The 22,384-nt window shown below is 51.9% G+C and overlaps 1 protein-coding gene across 2 annotated transcripts; it reads left to right on the top strand.

The window, feature by feature from the left end:
- Positions 251-21,758, top strand: ANXA8 (annexin A8). Of its 2 annotated transcripts, XM_021071957.1 has the most exons (13): positions 251-269; positions 3,484-3,596; positions 8,592-8,682; positions 9,837-9,931; positions 11,252-11,365; positions 12,132-12,222; positions 13,218-13,297; positions 13,704-13,763; positions 14,312-14,405; positions 14,679-14,774; positions 16,439-16,497; positions 17,781-17,903; positions 20,853-21,758. In XM_021071957.1, the coding sequence occupies exons 2-13, from the start codon at positions 3,576-3,578 to the stop codon at positions 20,910-20,912; spliced, it is 984 nt and encodes a 327-aa protein (XP_020927616.1). In that variant the 5' UTR covers positions 251-269; positions 3,484-3,575; the 3' UTR covers positions 20,913-21,758.

Genomic DNA, 22,384 nt, shown 5'->3' with positions numbered 1-22,384 from the left:
GAAGGCTTTTTCTGGCACAACGTGGCAGGCACAGACATTTCGGAGAAATAAGCCAATTCACAATGGAGGAGCTAGAAGAGGGTGTGTCAGGCCCTGTGGGCTGGGACTCAGCAGTTTGATTTAGGTCCGTTCAGAGAGGGTGTGGCTAGCTGGACCCAGCTCTGCCTGACCCAGGCTGTGGCTCACTCCGCAGGGCTCAGAGAGCACCGTGGTTTCGGCCACCCTCTTCCTGCCTGACTCCATGACATCACATGGCCATACCCAGCCAGGTAATCCAGGGGAAAAATATCACTCGTCAAGGCAGAGGTCCACGGTCGGAGCTGGTGAGCTGCCCACACCACCCAGTTGTGAGAAAAGACCATTCAGGAGGAAGTAGTAGCATAAGGGCCGGCTATGGGCACAAGCGGGTGGGTAAGAGGTTCCCAAGTGGAACATGGGGATGACACAGGATGTCAGAAGCCCACAGTGACATGAGACCCAGTGGATGATGCTGGGATGGGGCTCCTGAGCCAAGGGGACCCTGAAACAGCAGGTGGGGGCCTCAGGGCTCTTGTCTCTGGGGTGGGAGTAACCCAGGTAATCCCCAAAAGCAGCCAAGCCTCAGAACTACCAACATGAGGGGGGAAGGACAGAGGCCCAAGGAGGAGTCCTGGGTGACAGGTAGGTAGCAAAAAAGAGATGAAAAAGAATGGCTGGGGGTGCTGGGTATCCTAGAAGCCAATTAAGGAATGAGCTTCAAAAAGGTGAGGTCTTGGGTGTTCCCACTGTGGCTCAGTAGGAACAAACCCGACTAGTATTCATGAGGACATGTGTTTGATTCCTGACCTCGCTCAGTGGGTTAAGGATCCAATGTTGCCATGAGCTGTGGTGTAGGTCGCAGATGAGGCTCAGATCTGGCATTGCTATGGCTGTGGTGTAGGCCAGCATCTGCAGCTCCAATTTGACCCCTAGCCTGGGAACTTCCTTCCATATGCTGCAGATGTGGCCCCAAAATGTGTGTGTGTGTGTGTGTGTGTGTGTGTATTCTTTAAGAAATATGTTTCTTTTTCTAAAAAGAAAAAAATATTCTTTAAGAAATATGCTTATTTGGGGGCTGCCTCTCTGCTGGTTTCCTGCTAAGTAATCTGGCAGGGGCTTCTTTCTTGCTTGTAGAAAAGGTGAGGTCTTGCCTGCAGGAGCTGGCAAGGGTGGGGCCTCAAAAGAGGGCACAGGCTGGTGAGAGCAAGTCACAGAAGACTGGTCTTCTCCTGTGACCTCACTGAGTCACTGTGTACTGCAGACCCTCAGAGGGTAGGTTCCTTTCTGATATTCTCTCTGCACCAAGGTCTATGGCCTTTCTTGTTCTCAGAGTCTAGCATTTCTCTCTGGGCTCTGCCCAGAGCCACCACACTGCGGTAACCTAGCTAGGGTCATCCTCATAATGACTTTGGCTAGGCCCCCTGGAGGGGGGCTGCTCCCCAGACACTGACCCTCATGGCAAGACATGGGCACAGCCTCCTGCAGCTGAGGTCCTGAGAAAGCTTTGGTTCTGGCTCCCAAGGACAGTGGGGAATTTTGGGCCCCCAAGCAGGCCCTTTTGCCATCCATGTGACCAGAGGTAGGCTACAATCTTCCTCTTTGGTGGCATCTCACAGTGATAGGTAATGACCGATGCTCAGTTCTCACGGCAGGTCTGGGCAGCAGCTGCTCACACCCCTGCACAGCTGCCTCCCCTCTGCTCTGCATCTTGGCCCAGCTCCCTCCCCACCCACCCCAGCCCACACTTCCAGAAGGAACAGCTGAGGACACTGTATGTGCAGAGAAAAGAGCACTGGAGCCAGGGTCAGGAAACTGGAGGGGACAGTTCTTACCTCTTACCCTTGTGAAATAATTCATATTTTCTGGCAAGACAAGAAAAATTTAAACATACAAAATGGGAGTTCCCATCGTGGCGCAGTGGTTAACGAATCCGACAAGGAACCATGAGGTTGCGGGTTCGATCCCTGCCCTTGCTCAGTGGGTTAACGATCCGGCGTTGCCGTGAGCTGTGGTGTAGGTTGCAGACGCGGCTCGGATCCTGCGTTGCTGTGGCTCTGGTGTAGGCCGGTGGCTACAGCTCCGATTGGACGCCTAGCCTGGGAACCTCCATATGCCGCGGGAGCAGCCCAAGAAATAGCAAAAAGACAAAAAAAAAATAAAAATAAAAAAAATAAAATAAACATACAAAATGTCCCCTGCCCTTTGGCCCCCTCTCTCCCCTACTGTGCATTGTGTCTCTGCATTACACATTGATCAGGCCTCCCCCCACAGCACAAATACCTGGTCAACCATAAAGAGCAACATTCTTCTAGCATCAGCGGGACAAATCCTTAAAAGATAACATTCTTTCTTGATCTTGTAAGGGACTGATGACGCTCACATCTGGACTGTGCAAACTGTCCACAACATGTCATTTAATATAGGCCTCATTTCTCAGGAATCTTCTGTAACTATGCCTTGACTTCTGATGGGTGGAGCAGTTCCCAGCACTTTTGGAGATGCTCTCTCCAGGTCATAACCTTTGAATTTGGCTTAAATGAAATTTTCCATTTTTTGAATTGACTGATTAATTTGTCATCAATCCGAAAGACTTCACTGCACGTGAGTCATACCATATAGGGGCTGATTTTCTCTGGGGTTCTAGGAGCAGTGGGCATTCTGGAAGCCCTAAGGAGCCTCCCCAGGATGGAGGGGCTGCTGGGTAGTCACCGAGGCAAGGTCTTTAAATGGCGAGTTAGGGTGTGGCATAGAGAGAGCAGTGCTAAGGAATATTCTAGGCAGGGGCCCCAGGGAGGGCAAACTCGCAGAAAGGAAAAAATTAACTTCTTCCCAGCAGATTCCTCCCTCCCACAGCAGCCAATTCATCCTGCAGGGCCCAGGGCAGAGCAGGCTAGTCAAAGAGGCTTGGGGGATCATGGGGCTGCTTCCTACAAGAAGAGTGATTTATGCAAATTATCTAAACATTGGAGCCTCCATTTCTTATTATACTGCATGGAATTTCTTAGAGTTATGACAAAGATTAAAGGGGACAGACTACACGAGTGATTAAAGAGTTATCTAGGCATGTAGACACCCCAGTAAGTGGAGGCTGCTATTTATGTCCTTTGCTGAGCTCCCAGTTGTGGAGAAGCTTTGCAATAAATAGACTCCTTTTAAATATAGATCAAGTCTAGCAAAGATGAGTGAATAGCTGTGTTTACTAAGTGGGGCTTTCAAAGGTTGGAACTCAGAATTTCCAGTCTGTGCAACGGCCACAGCCCAAACATTTGGCAGTGGCTGTTGTAATGAGTGGTGTATTTCCACTGGGCAGGCCTGGGCTGGTGCTGGGGTGGGGCCTGAGAGTCACACGAGGTACCCAGAGCAGAGCCCACAGAGTGGGGGCGGGGCAGGGGTGGTGCTGGGTGGAGCCTGGGGCCCTCTTGCTGGTGCTGCCACACCCAACTCTGCCTGTTCTTCTGAGTGCAGCAGGGGCCAAGCGTGCAGAGTCTCCAAGTGGAGGGAGAGCTGACTGGTGTATCTTCATCTCCTCTGGATAAGGCGCCAGTGAGGTGGACCAGATGGCCTGGTGGAAAGCCTGGGTAAGTACAGAGCAAGCAGAGGTGGAGGGTTCCCAAACAGTGTGGGTCTAGAGAAAGGTCTGCTCTGGCCACACTGCTGCCTGCTGGCCCAGGCACAGGACTGGGCTGCCCACTGGGGAGGAAGACAAGGAGAAACTGCCCCAATCCCAGAGGCACTCAGGGCCGGCCAGAACTGAATAGGGAGAACAGGCAGATAATGGAAACTTTAAATGCACCTGGGGCAACTGAAGGGCTGGGGGAGCCCAGCCAAAGAGACCCTGCAGGGAGGGGTCAGGCTGCCAGAAACAAGGGAGAATCATGGTTGAGCCATGTGTGTGTGTGGTATGTGTGCACATGCATGTGTGTAGGGAGAATCAGGCAGATATTCCCTTAAGGAGGGAACAGTATGTGCAAAGGCTCAGAAGAGTGGGAAACTTGACTTTAAAGAGAAGTGGCTCACATTGGCTTCAACATCTTGGAGGGGAGGGTAGAAAGTAGTAGGAGATGTAGGCAGAGCTAGAGAAGCAGGCAGGGCTGGGTCCTACAGAGTGTGTGCAGCAGGCTAAGGAGCTCCAGCTATAGCATAAGCGCAATGGGGAGCCATGGAAGGGCCTCGAGCTGGAGAGCACCGTGATTGAGTAGGCTGACGCCGGAGGGCTCATCAATGCCGCTCCTCTAGGGGACGGGAGGGCAACCTGGCCTGCAGGAGCCTTCCCTATTTGAAATCCATAAGTAAAATTGCAGATCAAGAGTGGGCTGAGTTAGGGAGGACAGAACATCCTGTCCCCAGGTCTCCTGTGTCCCAGCTGAATGAACAGATTCTCAGGAGTGTTTCATCTGGGTTTGAGTCTGAGGCAGTCTCATGCCAAGGAGTTGAAAATACAAAAGGGGGACGAAGATAAGGAGCAGAGGATCACCTTGGCAAGTACGATGTCGTGTGCCCTGCACACCTTCCTTCATTTCATCCGCAGGCAGCCGTGGGACATCAGGGCTACTCTTTCCAATTTACAGATAAGGAAACTGAGGCTCAGCAATGTCTAGTGACTTGCTCAGTCCCACCTCTAGCGAGGGTCTAGCATGAACTGCTCCCACCCCAGGCTTTCTGTGAATCTCAGTGTGTGACCCAGGCTTATCCCAATTCAGAAAATCTCTTTGTCACAAATGTCACAACCCAGGGACTCTCAGATTCAGACATGCTAGACCTGGACAGATGGGGCAGAGAGGAAGCTGGGGCTCGGTGGGGCAGCTGTTGGGTCCCAGGATAGGTCAAGGGACCAGGGCAGCTTCCAGTTTCCTCCTGGTGGAGGGGAACAAGCCTTTGAGGAGGCAGACATAGCAGGGAGAGGCCAGTGATGGGCACTTTCCAAAGTCAGCTGCTTCCCAATGTGGTTTGATTCCAGCCCTTGATTCCAGTTGGGTGGGGGCAAAAGCCCATTCTTGGGCCCCACCCAGCCAGGCAGGCAGAAGCCTCCTTGTAGGGCCCTGACCAACCTGGCAGGGTAATAATGACATTCCCTGAGCACCTACTGTGTGTGGGACATTCCTCTATGCACCTCAGAGTCAATATCTTACCTGAGCCTCTAGGCACCTTTACAATGTAGATGCCAATGACCTTACCCACAGATGAAAAATAGAGGTACGAGGAAGCAAAAATAATGCCCAAGGTTGCCACACTGGTAAGTGTTGGATTCTGAGTTAGTGAAGCCTGATGCTGGAGCCCAAACTCTGCAGGCCTCGGCCACCCATAACTGTTCATCATCACAGATGAACCCCACCTGAGACTGGGTGAGCTGCCAGGGAGGAACAAGTGACCTCTGAGGCCCTAACTAGACCAGGACCAGAGAGGCCTGTGTGTGGGAGGGGGCCCCATTTGTACCTCTCTTGTGGAGACAACGTTCTGTCTCCCAAGTTCTCCAGGGCAGCCCCGTGACAGGAAAAGGCACAGGCGTGGCAGCTCCCCTGAAACCTTCACAGACATGTAATAGATGTAGAGTCACAAGCCAGGCTGAGTCACCTTTTTAGTGAAAATGTTCCTGTCTGGACTAGCCTGCTCCACCCAAGACCCAGAAGTGGCCTAGGTAGACCCTCCCTCCCACCCTGGGAAGAAGCAGATAGAAAATTTGGAGCTCCCCCACTCCATGCTGACATCCAGAGCTGTGATTCCCAGGAAATTGTCTTTTTTCCCCCTAAAATCATAGTGTGGGAAGTAAGACTGAGGCTTCTCAGAGCAGGGAAATCACAGCCCCAGGGAGCAATTTACAACCAAGTGCACAGGCCACTCCTCAGTGACCAGGACACACAGCCTGGCCAGTCACAGCCCCCTGAGTGCCAGCCTAGGGCAAGGGACAGAGGGAGAGCCCCTCCCAGGTGGCCCTCGAAGCTTAGCATTGAGATCTGAGACCACCCCATTCTCCCAAACCACCTGCATTCCTGTGGGCGAGGTTTCCTTCAGTGAGGGATTCCAGGAAAGTTCAATGTCTGGAAAAGGTTGAGTCATCAAGAGCAGGAGGCAGACACAGAGCTTAGCTTCTGAGTCAGTCTGTGGGTTAAGTCCGGCACCACCATTTTACTAGCTGTGTAACCTTGCCAGGTGCCCTGAGCCCAGCCTATAAAACGGGACATTCATACCTACCTAGTGCCACTAGCAGAGACGTCAGGAAGAGCATTGCATCTCAAGCACCTAAAGCCCCCAGCACACAAGTCCTGGCACGTAGGTGATGCTCAAATCTCTAACAGCAATAACGGCCACTCATGATTCCACCAACAAGGGATGCGATGTATGCATACATTCAGCCGGGCAACATCTGGGACCACACAGGCTCCCTGGATGAAATTTTCACAAGGGAATTACTTGTAACAATTTCTCTGGAAAAACATGGTGCTTATAAATAAAGTAGGAAAATCTGTCACCAGATATTTGAAACTCAAGCAAAGACTATGGAAAGACTCCTTACCTTTTATTCAAAAGAAGTATCTTTACAGATATACTATAGAAGGGAAGCTGCTCTGTGTTTTCAGGTGCTAACCAGGGCCAGGAAGGAAGGAAAAAAGAGAGGAAGGAAGAATGGGTGTGGTGATTGAATACATGAGTGGATGTGGTGGATGGATGGATGGATGGATGGATGGATGGATGGATGGATGGATGGATGGATGTGGTGGTGGGAGGTCTGGATGGAGAAGGGATGAAGAGATGAGTGAATGAATGGATTGGTAGGTGGGTAGGTGAAAGGGTAGTTGAATGGGTGAGGGGTCAATAGAAGGAGTAGGTGAACAGATGAGTGGGAGATCAAATGCAATGGGACTAAACTCCCTTCCATTTGAAGGTTCTCTGAGTTGCCCTCAAACTCAATTCCCATCTCCAATCTCCTTCCACACCTCTACACACCCTTAAGAGGGGTCATTCATTTAGACCTGAGAAATTCAAGTCTTAAGAGCCCTCAAGCAAGATCTGGATTAGAGATGTGGAAGTCAAGAGCCCAGATACTGCGGTTATCTGGTTTATTTCACAATTTTTAGAGCATCTTGCCATTTTTTGTAAACCTAACCCTCTTCCCCTCTGCACCAAGTACCTACATATTTGCAAAGCTGTCAGGATGGTCAACTTTGTACCCTGGCTCACTACTTCTTGTAAGTGCCCACTTCTCAGGAAGAGGGGAGATTGAGGTTGAGCCCCACCTGGCTTTCCAACCTTACCTGCTCTCCTTCCAGGCAGCATGTTCAGCTCCAGAAAGCCTTTCCTTACTGGGTCACTGTCCTTACAGTGTTCCTTAATGGGTCACTATAGTTTTGGGCAGAGTTGTCTTTTTCCTGCCGCCTGCTGAAGGTACTAGAGGGGGCTGGGGGCAGCTGGGCCTGCTGCCTGCCCTCAGATGCACTGGCTGGGAGATCCCAGGCCCCTGGGCAGGGTCAGGGATGGGAGAGGTTTTGTGGCTTTGGCTGGTGCCAGCCCATGAAAACAAGAAGCCATTCTTCAGAGGAAACAAGGCAGTCCCACAGAGCCCAGAGGAGAACCAGTGACCCCTCACAGCTAGGCCACTGTCTCCAGGGGGCTACCCTCACACACTGAGTATGCTCCCTACACAGCTAACTCCTCTGAGTGTCTGGCCCCCAGGTCATCTGGCCTCACAGATCTCCTAGGAGGTTCAACTGCTATGCCTGGTCACCCCAGTAAAACCATTGCAGGACTCTGGAGGAAACTCCCTCTTCAGCATTCCCTCAAGCTCTTACTGGTCTTTTTTCAGGCCAACCCCCCCCCCATCACCATCCCCCCAAAATTTGTTTTGTTTTGTTTTTCCTTAAAGTCCATTGATCATCACAAAAACCCAGGAAATTTAAGTAAAGAGAAAACATATGTCCAACTGAGGCTCTCAGAACCCAGAGCCATGCAGGAGACATATTACAGGCCCACTGGGTATGCAGGATAGGGTGGCGGTGTGGTCCCCACAGGGCAGCTGGCCATGAGAGACACAGGATCCCACCACCAAAAGCTGGAGTTCAGTCCCTAGACCTTCTCCTGGCTGCCCCACTGTCAGCGTTGCAGCTCTGGAAGTGGCTACAACACCAGCCATCCTTGAGGTCTTTCCCTGCACCATCTGAGCCTGTAGGCTCCAACTCCCCAGAGCTGCCACTAGCGCTGAGAGCTGGGATTCTATCTTTCAGGGTGGCTGGGGCCACTGAGCAGCTCCTCCTCAGGATGCGCCTCCTTCCAGCCAGAGGACCGAGCTGGCAGGACAGGCCTCCCTTGGCCGAGGGGCTAAGAGGCATGTGGGGCCTCTGCAGCCCTGACGTGAGGGCTATTGGCAATGGTGCAAAGTGTACAAAACTTCCCTTTCCTCAGCAAACATCTGCTGGAAACTGGTTTATCCAGGAGCTTCAGCCTCCCCTCACCCAGGGGGATGGGCAGTGCCGGGAGGGATGGAGACCCAGCCACTGGTCTGCAGGGACCAAGTCAGCACTCACACTGCCAGGCCAGCCACAAGCTGCACAGCCTTCACTGCCTTCTGGATTCTCTTGCAGATAGAACAGGAGGGCGTCTCGGTGAAGGGCAGCCCCCACTTCAACCCAGACCCCGACGCGGAGACCCTCTACAAAGCCATGAAGGGGATCGGTGAGTGGCTGTGCCATGGGATAGCAGTGACTCTCTGGGGCTGTGCCTGCCCTGCTCACAGCCCTGGATAGGGGGTGCTGGGGCACCCTGGGGGTGGGGAGTTCTCCCCATCATCCTCTAGAGATTCATACAGGCCCCACCATCCCCAGCACAGGCCTACATAGACCCCCAAGACTGGAGAGGGGTGAAGGTGGTTGTGAGCAATGGGGTAAGATAGAGGGGGAACACATGCTATGTGTTCCCACGTGTCCTTGTCCAAGGGACTTCATGCCACTCAGTTTGAGCTTTTGTACACGTCAAATGCCCCAAGAGCTCTAGATCCTGCGTGTCACTGTGAATTTTGGATGGGATGATGTTGGGAGTTTTGCAGGGCTGATCCAGGTCCAGGGGGCTCTGGCCACCCATGTTCTGCAGTTTTGGCCCTGCCCCCACCCCTACCCTCACCCCACTTAGGCTGGCCATAGGTGGCTTGGTCCTGTCTCCAGGGTCTGCATCCCTGTGAGCAGGAAAGGATGGCCAGAAGCCAGCTGGGATTTGGATAACCCAGCCCAGACAGACCTCATGCTGTCACCCCAGGCAGGATTTACACTCTGGCTGCCTCTGACTGATGAATTGGAGCATGAACAAAAACTGCCATTCCCAGACGGGCTTAGAAAGCACGTGAAATCTTTATTATCTCTACATCCCAAAGAAGATGGGAGAGTAGGGTGGGGCCAGATGGCAGAAGGCTGGACAAGCCAGAGGCTTGGGGAGGTGAGGCTTTGAGCCCATCCAGACGCTGGGCCAGGACTCAGGTCCAGTTTTCTGGACCCTCAGGCCTGACCATCCCCACGGCCGCCGGCACAAGGGAGGTCAAGGCAGGAAGTCTCACTATTTGAGTACCAAAGGGCCCAAGTGATGTCCAGAGCAGATCAGATGAGCAGAAGGGCCTCAGAGTCTATCACCGTAAGGCTGAGTAGGCCTCAACACTTTGTAGGTAAGGGGTGGACTGGTGATTTTCTGCCTGTCTTGTCTATCATGAATATTATCGGGTTTTGGAGCTATCCAGGCATGTGTCTCCACTACTTGGCCACCAAGCAGCTGGCCCCCATCCTCCCCAGCCCTCATCAGCCTCCCTAGGGGCAGTGGGGGTGCTCATGCTGTGAACCCCTCAGGGACCAACGAGCAGGCCATCATCGACGTGCTCACGAAGAGAAGCAATGCTCAGCGGCAGCAGATCGCCAAGTCCTTCAAGGCTCAGTTTGGCAAGGTAAAGGGGGACAGGTGTGCCAGTACAGGGCTGGGGGGCACCCTGGGGACTGCTGCTATCAGACACAGCCTGGGAGGCAGCCCCTTGTCTAGAGCACAGTTTCCTGGCAACACAGGCCATTTGGGACCTACTTAGACTAAATTCATGATGCATTGGTTCCCTGAAAATCAGATTTATCTCACAGTCCTGTGCTTTTTCTAAAAAACTTACTGATGGTTCCCCACAGCCCTGGCTTGTCCAGCCTTCTGCCATCTGGCCCCACCCTACTCTCCCATCTTCTCTCACTTGCTCCTTTACATCTGCTCCACATCCCTGAGCTGTTTCCCCGCCTCTGTGCTTTGCTTGTCGTGTTCCCCAAGCCCGGAAGCCCCTTCTCCCCACATGCCCGAGATGCAGGCTGGGCTCCGCTCTGTGTTGTGCTCCAGAATGTCTCCTGGTGCTGGAGCTGCTGTTCCCACCTCCTCCCACCTGCCATAGGGAGCTCCAAGAACAGGGAGCATGCAGGCTGGACCTTTTGTTCCTCCTCCCACCTCCCACCTCCCACCACCCCAGGACAGACCCAGGCTAAGGAAACACAGGAATAAGTGCACACAGAACCAAAGTGGCCAGAAGCCCCAACAACATATATTGATAATGCGGAGATTTAACCCAGGAAGATGAGTGATGAAGTCCAGATGCTCCATGGGAGAAACCAATGTGCCCTTTAAAAAATTATATCTCTCTCAATCTTCACAACTACACATTATTCTCTGCATTCAACGCTAGAGGAACTGATGTTGTGAGAGGTGGAAAATGTTGCCAAGATCCCAGAACCTGTAAGCAACCAGGTTGGGATTTAAATCCAAGTCCTTGGGGCTTCATTGTTCTATTCGGATAGATGAGCTGGGGGTGGCCTTATGGCTTCTTATAGACACAGTTGCCTTCAGAAGGAGACACACGTGAGATAGTTTCCTTAATTCATTTCATGCCTTCATTGAGTGCCTCCGGGCTAAGTGACAGGGACTTGATGGTGAGCACTGACACACGTGTATTTTAAGCCTTTGATGTGCCCACCACTGAGTGGAGCTGAGCCACTCGCATCTCTCTGCCAATCTCCTAAGCAATGGAATAAAACAGGAGCACCATGGCCTTCATTTCAGAGGAAAAGGTAATAACACTGAGAGAGGCTGAGCTGCTGGCCCCAGAATCCCCAGCCAGCACAGGCACATGGCAGAGCTCACAGGGGAATCCAGCTGGAGCCCCTGAGCCAACCACCATCTGCTGTCCACACTCCAGTGGGCACAGCATACAGAGCATCACTCTTCCTTGATCCTGCCTTAGGATCTCACCGAGACCTTGAAGTCGGAGCTGAGTGGCAAGTTCGAGAGGCTCATCATAGCCCTCATGTACCCTCCATACAAATACGAAGCCAAGGAGCTGCATGATGCCATGGAGGTAACCAAGCAGGAGGGGAGGGGGAGGGGAGAAAACTTACAAGGACGTGGGACGGGGGTGGGGGGGGTAGGGGGCTCCAGGACTCCTTTCCCCAGAGATCCTGGCACAGCTCCCCTTGAGCCACCATTTGGAATGAGTCTAGCGAGCATGCAGCCTGCTGTTGAGGCTGCCACCAAACACAGACTGGCCTCCGCCATCATGTAGCCATGATGAAACCAAAATCAGTCCTTCTCAGGACACTGCCAGACCAGGAGTGCAGGAATTAGGAAGCAGCCTCTGCCATCACATGCCTGGTCCCCCCCTCCCCCGCCCTGGTCCCCATACTTCCCACTGCTCCTTTTGCATTCAAAGACAATTAAGAGGGAGCCAGGACCCAATAACAATAATCACCTCCATTGAAGGGCAGTTACGTGCCAGGCATTTTACATCCATTACCTCTAATCCACCTTCTGGATGGGGGACGCTTATCCCTGATGAAGACCTCCCTGTCTTCTCAAGGAGACAGAGTGACCTATTGGGACCCCCCAGCGAGGGAGAGCCAGGCTGAGACACAGCTCTCCCATTGCATCACTTGCCCACATTAGCTGCTGCTGGAAATAAATGCTTATGACTTCCCCCAGGAGCACCCTCCCACAGCAGCCCTCCAGCAGAGCAGTGACCGGTTCTTCCCAGGGCTCTTCCTTTTGCCTCTTGACAAAAGAGGGTGGGGACAGAGCCTGGGCAGGGTGCAGGCAGTGCTCTCCAGCAGGCTGGTTTTTACCCACAGGGCTTAGGTACCAAAGAGGGTGTCATCATTGAAATCCTGGCTTCTCGGACCAAGAACCAGCTGCAGGAGATAATGAAGGCGTATGAGGAGGGTAAGGGGCCTGCCGGGAGGGAAGGTGTGGGAACGGCCATGAACTTTGGCAGCCTAGCAGGAATCAAGGGGCAAGCAGTGTACTAGGCCACGCTGGACTCTTTCTGGGCTTTTTTTTTTTTTTTTTTTTTCTTTTTAGGACCACACTTGCAGCATTTGGAAGTTCCCAGGCTAGGGGTCAATCAGAGCTGTAGCCATCGGTCTACACCACAACCACAGCAACTCGGGATCCAAGCCATGTCTGTGACCTGCACCACTGTTCACAGCAACACCAGATCCTTAACCCACTGAGAGAGGCCAGGGATCAAACTCACATCCTCATGGATCCTAGTTGGGTTTGCTAACCACTGAGGCATGACGGGAACTCCCTGGACCTTTCCACACAAGGGAGCTGAGCACCTACTGTGTGCCAAGCCCCATGTCTGACCATGAAGTTGGCTATGACTCAGGCTCAATCCCTAAGCTCCCTCAGCTCACGGGCTGCTGGGGGGAAGGGCGCATACCCACTAAACTCTCTTCTTCCCCCTGAAAGTGTGACAGCTCTGTGAGCCACAGGCTGTGTCAGCAAGCTGATAGGACTGGCCCCTTTCTGCCAGCATAGGCTGACCCAGGGGAGCTCGCAGGGCTTTGCCAGAGCCAAAGGTATGGGGCACCAGCTATCATGGAATCTATGGGAGGCAAGGCAAAGCCCATCCTCCCTGCGGTCTGCCTGGTGGGGAGTCTGCCTAAAGGTTCTGCCACAGATAAAATGGAACCCGATGGGCAGCCACTGGCTGGCCTGGCCCATCTATGTGCTTTGAGCTAGGCTGGCAACCCACCTTGCTTCCTAGTTCTATACAACCACTGGGGGTGGAGTCTCCACTGAGACACCTGGGCAGTGCAAACATTCCCTGTGCCAAGGACACTTCCTTCCTGGAAGGCTTTAGTCAGAAGTGTGGGAAGCGGGGCTGGGAAGAGGTGAGCTGGTCTGAGCCTCATGCTCTTGTTTCCCTGCAGACTATGGGTCCAGCCTGGAGGAAGACATACAAGCAGATACCAGTGGCTACCTGGAGAGGATCCTGGTGTGCCTTCTACAGGTATCACAGCCCAGGCTCCTGGAAGCCCTTGGTCTGGGGGATCCCCACAGCTGCCACCCCCAGGGAGTGGCTCTTGGGCAGAGCTGCTAGGTCAGTGGTGGAAGGGTGTGGTCCAGCCACTGTGGCCTGGGCTCATCCCAGTGTGGTTGGAGGGTTCTCAAGGCAGAGCCCTCATGCCTTGCCTGACACGAGGGCCCGTCACGGAGCAGGTCCTTCCTGCCAGGCCCCATGCCAGGCACACTGCTTACCTTAGTTCACTGAAGCCCCCAGCTCCCAAGGAAGCCTTCCTTACTCTTATATGACGAATGAGAGAGCCGAGGCCTGGGGAGGGTGACTGCCTGCCCTCCTGCCTGGCTCTCCCCTGCTCAGCCAGCCTGCCTTACAGAGCTGCCTCTTCTGTCCCTAGGGCAGCAGAGATGACCTGAGTGGCTTCGTGGACCCAGGACTGGCCCTCCAGGATGCCCAGGTAAGGCCACCCCCCAGCAGCTTCAGTTCTGCTGGCCACTGGCCCCACCCTCTGCCATCTAGACTCTAGAGGCTGATACCTAAAAGCCTCCCATAGACCCTTGCCCGTGGGGGTTTTCGCTGATGCTAAGCTAGACCCAGCTCAGCCCTCTGCCACCCTTTACCCTCTGGGCCTGAGGAGGAAAGTGAGGGTATAGGGGAAGAAGGAGACTGATTTGAGTGGGATCTCCTGAAGCCCTACCACAGCAGGAACAGCCTACAGACCTGGGGATGCTGGGCCTCTGAGGCCTGGATGTGTGTATTCAGCCCTCCAAGTGTCTGCTTGCTACCAGAGTACTTGGAGGCGCCCCAGCAGCAGAGCAAAGCCCCCAGGGTCAGTTCCTAGAGCAGCCAGGGATCGAGAAGAGAATTTAACCAACCAGGGAGAGCAGGCTTCCCATCAAAAAGAGGATCAAGCTGAAGAGAACACCACCTGGCAGCGAGGACAGGGGGCTGTCCTTCACCCCCTTGCTTGTCTTCACTGGCGTGTCATGGGTGTCCCAATGCCAGGATCTGTATGCAGCGGGTGAGAAGATTCGTGGGACTGATGAGATGAAGTTCATCACCATCTTGTGCACACGCAGTGCCACACACCTGATGAGAGGTACTGGGGAGGTGAGGGGGCAGTGCCAGGGCTGTAGGGGGCGGGAGCAGGCAGGGGGTGCCTTGGTCACAGTGCCTCTCCCTTCACACTGAATATCCAGTGTGTGGCCTTGTCCAGTCCTGGAGCTGGGGAGGGTGCCGGAGCCCTGGACCTTTTCCCCGGCAATCAAGGGGAGGTCACCGGTGAAGCCTTGATGTGGGGTCTCTGATCTGAGATGCTGGGGGCATCACGCTGAGGTGTGCGTGTCCCCTAAGAGAATGCCTCCCTCCGCAGTGTTTGAGGAATATGAGAAAATCGCCAACAAGAGCATTGAGGACAGCATCAAGAGTGAGACCCATGGCTCGCTGGAGGAGGCCATGCTCACAGTGGGTAAGAGACAGAGCTCAGCCTGGGGCTCACGTGTGTCCACCGGCCCTGGGCTCAGCGTGGGGCAGTGCCAGAGGGTGAAGGGCCCAAGGTGCCATAGCAAGGTCCCTGTGTTCACCTTCCAGCCTCCTCTCCAAGCATGAACCCTTCACCTAGGACACTGGAGCTACTGTAAGGGGAGACCCCAGTATCCCCAGTGTGCTGTGTGCTGGGGACATTCCCTGCGTAGCCCACATAGTGCCCAGCACTGTGTGAGTGTGTCATGGTGTGTGTGTGTGTGTACATGAGTATGTATGTGAGGATATGTGAGTGTGTGTGTGCACGTGCACATGCAAGCTTGCAGGATTGTGCCAGGCCCAGGACCTGCCCTTACCTACAGCAGCCACACAGGGAACATTCTGGTTCTGACTATGAAGCCCTGAAGAAATCACCTGTCTGAACCTTAGCTGGGGGTCTGGCCCCCAATTCACCTGCTGATTGGAGAGATGATGTGACCACCAAACTAAGGGATTGATGGTCTGACACCGGGGAACACCGAGAACCCTCCCCCAAATGTGAGGTCAAGCCCATGTGGGAGGACCGCCTCCAGAGCACATCCTGGGGTCCAAAGCTGGGGTGACAGGGACAGGAGTCAGTGCAGAGTGCAGAACTGAAGCCCAGGCTGGAGGTACTTCTCTTGTTCCTCCCACGATGGAACCAAGGTCACCTCCACACCAAGCTGTCCCTATTCGGTGCCAAGCAGCAGCCAGGGAGCTGCAGCATAGTGTGCCCTGGTCCCCAGGGGTGGACTGGGACATCTGACACTCCCCAGCCACCTTAACTGCTGTGATAAATCCAATCTATGTAGGAACAACTCAGATGCCCCCTGCTCCAGCCTCTGCTTCCAAAGGCAGCCCCTGGATCCAACTTAAGTAATTCCTGAGTAAAATCTTCAGTCAGGGAAAAGCGAAGCTGTGCAGGCCCTGGCATGCTGGCCACTTCCTGCTCATTCATCCCTGAAAACTCACCTCCCTCACTTCATGAGTGAGGACAGTGCAAGCCAGGGAGGTCAATTCACAAGGGCACCCAGTGACATCAGGCGGGTTCGAACTCACGCCTACCTCCCTCAAAGCCCTTTCTGCTCTTTCCACTGCCTTGGGTTAAAACGCCAACCTCCCCGCCCAGACAATGAGTCTCTGAAACAGCATCCACGGAGGAGAGCATGGGGCCAGAGGCCCTGCGTGTCTTCGTGCCAAGCACCATCTGTCACAGAGAAATTCAAACTGCAGGGGTCCTCTGATAAGTGACATGAAAAGCAAGCCCTCAGAGTCCCGTGGTCACCAAAACGGTGGCTCAGCCATGAAGCTGAGTTGCAAAGCTGGGAGGAGCTGTGCTCTTCTAGATCAGACCCTCCCTGGCCCTGTGGGCCAAGTGCTATTCACGCCTGGCCCTTTTGCCTGCCTGCTCTGGGCCTCTGCACCTGCGCTTGATGCCCCGGGCTTCTTTCCCTGCCCCACCCCTCCTAACACAAAGCCTCTCCTTTTAAGACTATAGGCAGAGCAGAAATAAATAGGCCAAGCCTTACACAATGCTTGCTAACCCTTAAGACCTGAGGCAAAACATAAATAAACATGTACACAATGCCACCTACAACCTCTGGTTGCTAACAGAACTTTCCTGTTTCCCAGTAAAATGTACCCGGAACCTCCACAGCTACTTTGCCGAGAGACTCTACTACGCCATGAAGGTAACTGTTCTGTCTTCTGCCCACCTGACCCTCAGCCCGACACAGCACCAACTACAGAGCCAAGGAGCTCAGAACCACCACCCAGGTCTTCAACACCTGGGTCTCCTCTAAGCCCAGCCTGTAGTGGGCCAGACCAGTTTTAGTTCTCAGAGGGCAAACCAAGGCTAGGGAAGGGAAGCCGCCTCTCCTGAGAGCTGAATCGGAGCAGCTGTATTTATCGGTGTTCATTGCACTGAACTTTTACCACAATCCTGGAGAGGTGTCATAATCCACCCTCCTAGAAATGGTGAAAGCAAAGTTTATGGTCAAGGTCACACAGCTGGTAAGTGGCAGATCTTTGATTTGAGCCCAAGTCAGTGCAATTGTCCTTTTTTTTTTTTTTTTTTTTTTTTTTTTACTACATCCTCAGCATGTAGTAATTCCCAGCCCAGGGATCAAACCCATGTCACAGTAGTGACAACACCAGATCCCTAACCTACTGTCCCACCAGGGAACTCCATGTCCTTTTTGTTTATGATTTTATTTATTTATGTATAAATGTCCGTGTGGCCTCCTTGAGAAAGAATAGGTCAGGATTGCCCTGAGGTCAAGGCACCCTGTGAACGGACACGTTCTAAGGGAGATTACGCACGCAGCCCCACTTTCCTGCATGTGCTGGGGTGCCAGTCTGGGTTTGCCTGTTGTTCAAAAGGCTGCATGAGCCACTTAAACAGATGTTCAAGACACTCGAGCATGGAGGTTCTGGTATCTGGAAGAAGACTGACAGTCAAATTAATTTCTGGAGACTAAAGTCAGTGCCCACCTTCTCTGACTGATTGTTGCTAACATCACCTGAATAGGAACCCCAAGCTTGCTGGCCAGGAAATGAGAGAAGGTGTGAGATTCCTTTGGCCAGTCCCTCCGACACGAGGAAGCTCTTGGATGAAAGTGAAAGATCCTGCATGTGAACTAGTCAGTTAAGCCGATTTCATGTGTGCTGTCCTAGGAAGAGATCTTATTCCTGGAGCAGCGAGCATTGTGTGTCTAGAATCTGAGGTGATAAATCAAACACATGCCATCGAGGGCATTTGGCTTCTAATAGGGGAGAGAGGCGGGCAGTGAGGGAGAAGAGATCAAGGGACCCCTTGGCACATTCCTCCTAGTGCTTTACTGCTAAAGCAGAGGCTCATTCCTGCAGCCCCATGGACTACAAAAGCCCCCTGGACTCCACATAGATTTGTCCATCATCACAGAGATGAACCAGGAAGGCAAGAAGCAATGGCTGATTGCTGTGTCTTATCCAGGGAGCAGGAACTCGTGATGGGACCCTGATCAGAAACATCGTCTCGAGGAGTGAGATCGACTTAAATCTCATCAAGGGTCAGTTCAACAAGATGTACGGCAAGACCCTCAGCAGCATGATCATGGTAAGCCACGGGCTCCTAATTCTAACACCAGTTTGAAACAGAGAGGTCACTGGGAAACCTGAATGCTATGACCAGTTACATAAGTCCCATGTGTCCATCCCTGCCCCGTGGGTGTCACAGTCTTGCATTGCTATGTCGTATGTACAGGGATCAGCAAGAAAGTGAGCTTGGCCAGGGCCTGGAGGGGAGTGGAGGTCACTGTATGTTCACCCAGAAAGTTAGATACATTTGCATCTGAGTTATGGTTGCCCCTTTGAAAAAGACACACTGAATCCTTGCAGAAAGAACCATATCTAAAGAGTCAGTGGTTTAGGAGGAATCAAGGCATCACTTTCAAATCCAGATTTTAGTAGCCCTGGCAGCAAAAATTTAAGGACATAAATCAGATGGGCTCCAGCGGGTTGCCAAACCCTATTCCAATTAGGGAAAGTTCTAGAGCTGAGAAAACGCAGAGCGGTTATCACGCTGTCGTAACTTCAAGAGAAATAGGCCTTCTAGTCATTAATGTCAATTGAGGCCTTGACAACTTCATTAACAGATGTCAAGTCATGAGAAATATATGCCTAAGTCTGGCTATTAAGTCAAGTCTCTAGTAATTCTACAAATGTCTATTGTTCACGACACTTCCAAGAAACACATAGCTTACAATATGCTAAAAAGACATTTCTGGAGTTCCTGTCAAGGCTCAGCAGTTAATGAACCCAACCAGTATGCATGAGGATGCGGGTTCAATCCCTGGCCTTGCTCAGTGGATTAAGGATCCAGCATTGCTGTGGCTGTGGTATAGGCTAGCAGCTGTAGCTCTGAATGGTCCCCTAGCCAAGGAACCTCCATATGCCACTGGTTGGGACCTAAAAAAAAGGACCAAAAAAAGGACATTTCTGCTTTGAAAGGTTTCAGAATGGGGAAGCAGGTAGGCAGAGGTGGGGCAGAGCATAATTATTCTTGGTATTGTTGTAGGATTTCCAGCTGTCTTGTCAAGAGACAGGAGGGCTAGGTGCAAGTCAGCCCAGGCCGCTGCTGTGTCACCTTCAGGAAGGGCTTTCCCAATACTTAGTCCCAGCCAGTGTTGTGAAGTCCTACAACCACACCTGCTTTCTGCGACATCAGGGAGATTTCTATTCTCTCCCACCAATCCAGTTAGGTAGAGCCACAGTCAGATTTAAGAACAAAAATACTGTTGGGTGAAAATGATTACTTCCGCCCTCTTACCAGGTATACCTCGTTACGGAGATAGAGTAGGCTAATTAGTGTACAATCAATAAAATAGCCCCTTGCCTAGATGTCCGTGAAGCCCACCCTCTTAGACTTTGCCTAAAGTTGTCTCTTCAGAAAATTTCATTGGACCTGTAAGTTGACCAAATAGTTTCTTTTTAATATAGACCAGTCCTTATAAATGTCATCAAAGCAAACATGATTTTCAATATCAGCATTAAAAACTCCTACATAGAAACTAAGAGGAAAATGTATAAAAACCCCATGTGTGACTTTATACACATACATTTGAAAAGGCAGACAGAATGAATGGCTTTTTAAAAAAAAATCTACATTCAAAAATTTGCTTGAAAGTAGTGAAAAAAAAAAGAAAAAAGATATTTAAAATGTGGTTTAAAATCTTCAAGAAAATTTCAGGCTCAAATGATTTTACCAGCAAATTTGTCAAAACAGTTAAGGTAATTGCGAGAATTGTCATGACATAAACCGCTGTAGAGCCTAGAAAAGTGGAACTAGCCTCCAGCCCTAGCACTTAGTCACTGAGTGGCCTTGGATAAATCCAATACTCTCTCTTGGTCCCATTTTACTTAACCACAAAAAAAAAAAAAAAAAAATTCTCCTGTTCTGTCTGGTTCTATGTGCAGACCCTTGACTGGCCAGTGCCATCAGGATCTGCAATAGCTGAGGGGCCTGGTAGACCACAGAAAGAGTGTTCAGCCATTGGACCTGTAGGCTCTATCCTACTGGGAGACCAATGTTATTTGATCCCTACATGAGGCAGCTGCTGTGCAGTCAAGATCATGTTTCTCCTGCTAATTATTTCTCACCACATCTCAGCAAGAGTCATATCATCAATGCCATTTAATAAATGAGACTGAGGCTCAGAGTGATGATGGAGTTTGACTCAGCCACAGGGTCAGTGAGTGATGAGGCTGTGGTCTAAGTTCTGCATGGTCTCAAAGCCCATACTCTCTCTACTGCACCCCCTATCTCCAGGTGTGGCACTGGGCACCCTGCTTTCAGCCTCTGTTCCCTGATCTGCAATAGTAGGTGCTGAATAAATGATGGATCATGTTGAATAAATGAATGGTTGGACATACCTGGGTCCTGAATGAAATGTAGGGAAGGCCCCTGGGGCTATGGATGGCATCAGGGCCCACTTAAATGCCTGTCTTGCTCAAGAGCAGAACTGAGGGGTTTTTGTTTTGTTTTGTTTTTGTCTTTTTAGGGCCACACCTGCAGCATATGGAGTTCCCAGGCCAGGAGTCGAATCAGAGCTGTAGCCGCCTGCCTATGCCACAGCCACAGGAACACCAGATCTGAGCCGCATCTGTGACCTACACCACAGCTCACAGCAACACCAGATCATTTACCCACTGAGCGAGGCCAGGGATTGAACCCGCAACCTCATAGTTCCCAGTAGGATTCGTTTCCGCCGCGCCATGACAGGAACTCCCAGAGCAGAACTGTCTTTGTGATTCATTTTCCACATTAAGCCTGCCTGAAGTTAGTAAGAGAATTAAAAAGAGATACAAAGGAATAGCCTTAAATGGAAAATAAGGAAAGACAGGGGACACAGTGTGGGGCTGGTGGCATGGGAAACGCACAGGAACGGACCACGCCTCCCCCAAGAAGCCCTGACTCCTAGTATGAGCAGCAGCTTCTGATGGAGGTGACTCCAAGCCAGGCCAATGGCACAAACCCCCTCTAACTCTCCTGTCCTCCTATCCTCAGGAAGACACCAGTGGCGACTACAAGAATGCCTTGCTGAACCTGGTGGGCAGCGACCCCTGAAGGCTCAGAAAGACAAGAGCAAAGGCCAAGAAGCCGGAGCCCCTGGGTCCTGCTTGCTCAAACTTGGCCATGGGGGGGCGGGGGAGGGGAGGCCACAGCATGCCTTTCAGTCTTCTATCTCTCAGCTTCCAGTGCTATTCAGCCAGGTTCTCTCTGACCCAGAAGGAAGGATCAGCCTGGGGCTCCTACCTCCCCTAGACTCCCAGGTCAATTCCAGATGTGAACACACTGCCAATCTCAGCATGAATCTGGTCTGACAACTACCTGGACAAGAAGGGGTCTGCAAGGGCTCGTGATTGTTTCTTCCTTTCTACACAGGTCATACAGTCCCCTTGTGCCTGACAGGTCACAGAGTCCCCTAGACACAAGGTACACAGATATTCAGTCCCACCTCCATTTACTAATCTGGATCCGCAGAGACAGGACCATGGAATATGGAATTTTAATAAGAATCTCAGCTGATACCCTTCTCTTTCAGGCAAACAGAGAAGACTGTGAGAGCCCATGTGTTTCAGAGCACATACTCATGGGTAGCTTGAGAAAGAAACACACACACCCAGGCCACAGGGCTGCCACTAACATTCATTTACCAGCTTCTTCGAAAATATTAGGCTACAGGTAGACCAACAGAGAGAGCTGCAAATAAGTGTCCTGACACAAGGACACTGTGTTCCAAGAGGCTCGGGTTCTCTAGTCCTTGATCAAATTAGCTGCTCCTTCCTTCCATGACACAAGCACGGAACAGCTCTAATCCTGACCAAATGGCAACAGCAGCTTGTTACAGGAGAAGCTGAGATGCCTGTGTCATGCTTTCAGAATAATAAAGATTTGTACATTTGGTTCTAAGTGTCTTTGAAGGTTTAGCAGTGGCTAAAGCAAATCCGTCAGTAAACCTAAAAGAAATATAATTAAACAATCTTTGAACATCACAAAACCTGAGCACACAGGTGAGCATTTCCCTGTGGGAACACTCTGAGTGTGCTTGCTGTCACCCTAGGGTGACACTCTTTCTCTCTCCATCTCTCTCAGCCTCTTTTTCCTTACTTTTAACTGCAGGGATGGAAATTCAGTTGCAAGGCTACCTTCAAACCACCCCAAAGGTAGTGATATAAAATCATCTTGTGTGTGTGTGTGGTGTCTTTTTAGGGCCACACCCACAGTATATGGAGGTTCCCAGGCTAAGGACTGAATTGGAGCTGTAGCTGCTGGCCTACGCCACAGCCACAGCCACAGCAATACCGGATCCTTAACCACTGAGAGAGGCCAGGGATCGAACCCTCATCCTCATGGATCCTAGATGGGTTCATTAACCACAGAGCCACAATGGGAACTCCCTAAAACCATTGTTTTATATGAGTTCTGTAGGTCAGGGCTTTGGCTGAGGCACAGTGCAGATAGCTTGTCTCTTTCCTGCCAGTCTGCGGACTCTGTCGGGAAGACCCAAAAGTCAGGAGAATTCTAGGGCAGGTGCT

This window comes from Sus scrofa, chromosome 14 (assembly GCF_000003025.6).
Source record: "Sus scrofa isolate TJ Tabasco breed Duroc chromosome 14, Sscrofa11.1, whole genome shotgun sequence".
In the NCBI taxonomy this organism is placed as follows: Eukaryota; Metazoa; Chordata; class Mammalia; order Artiodactyla; family Suidae; genus Sus; species Sus scrofa.
Note: the sequence above shows the minus strand (reverse complement) of the source record. Positions and strands in the feature narration are given on the sequence as shown.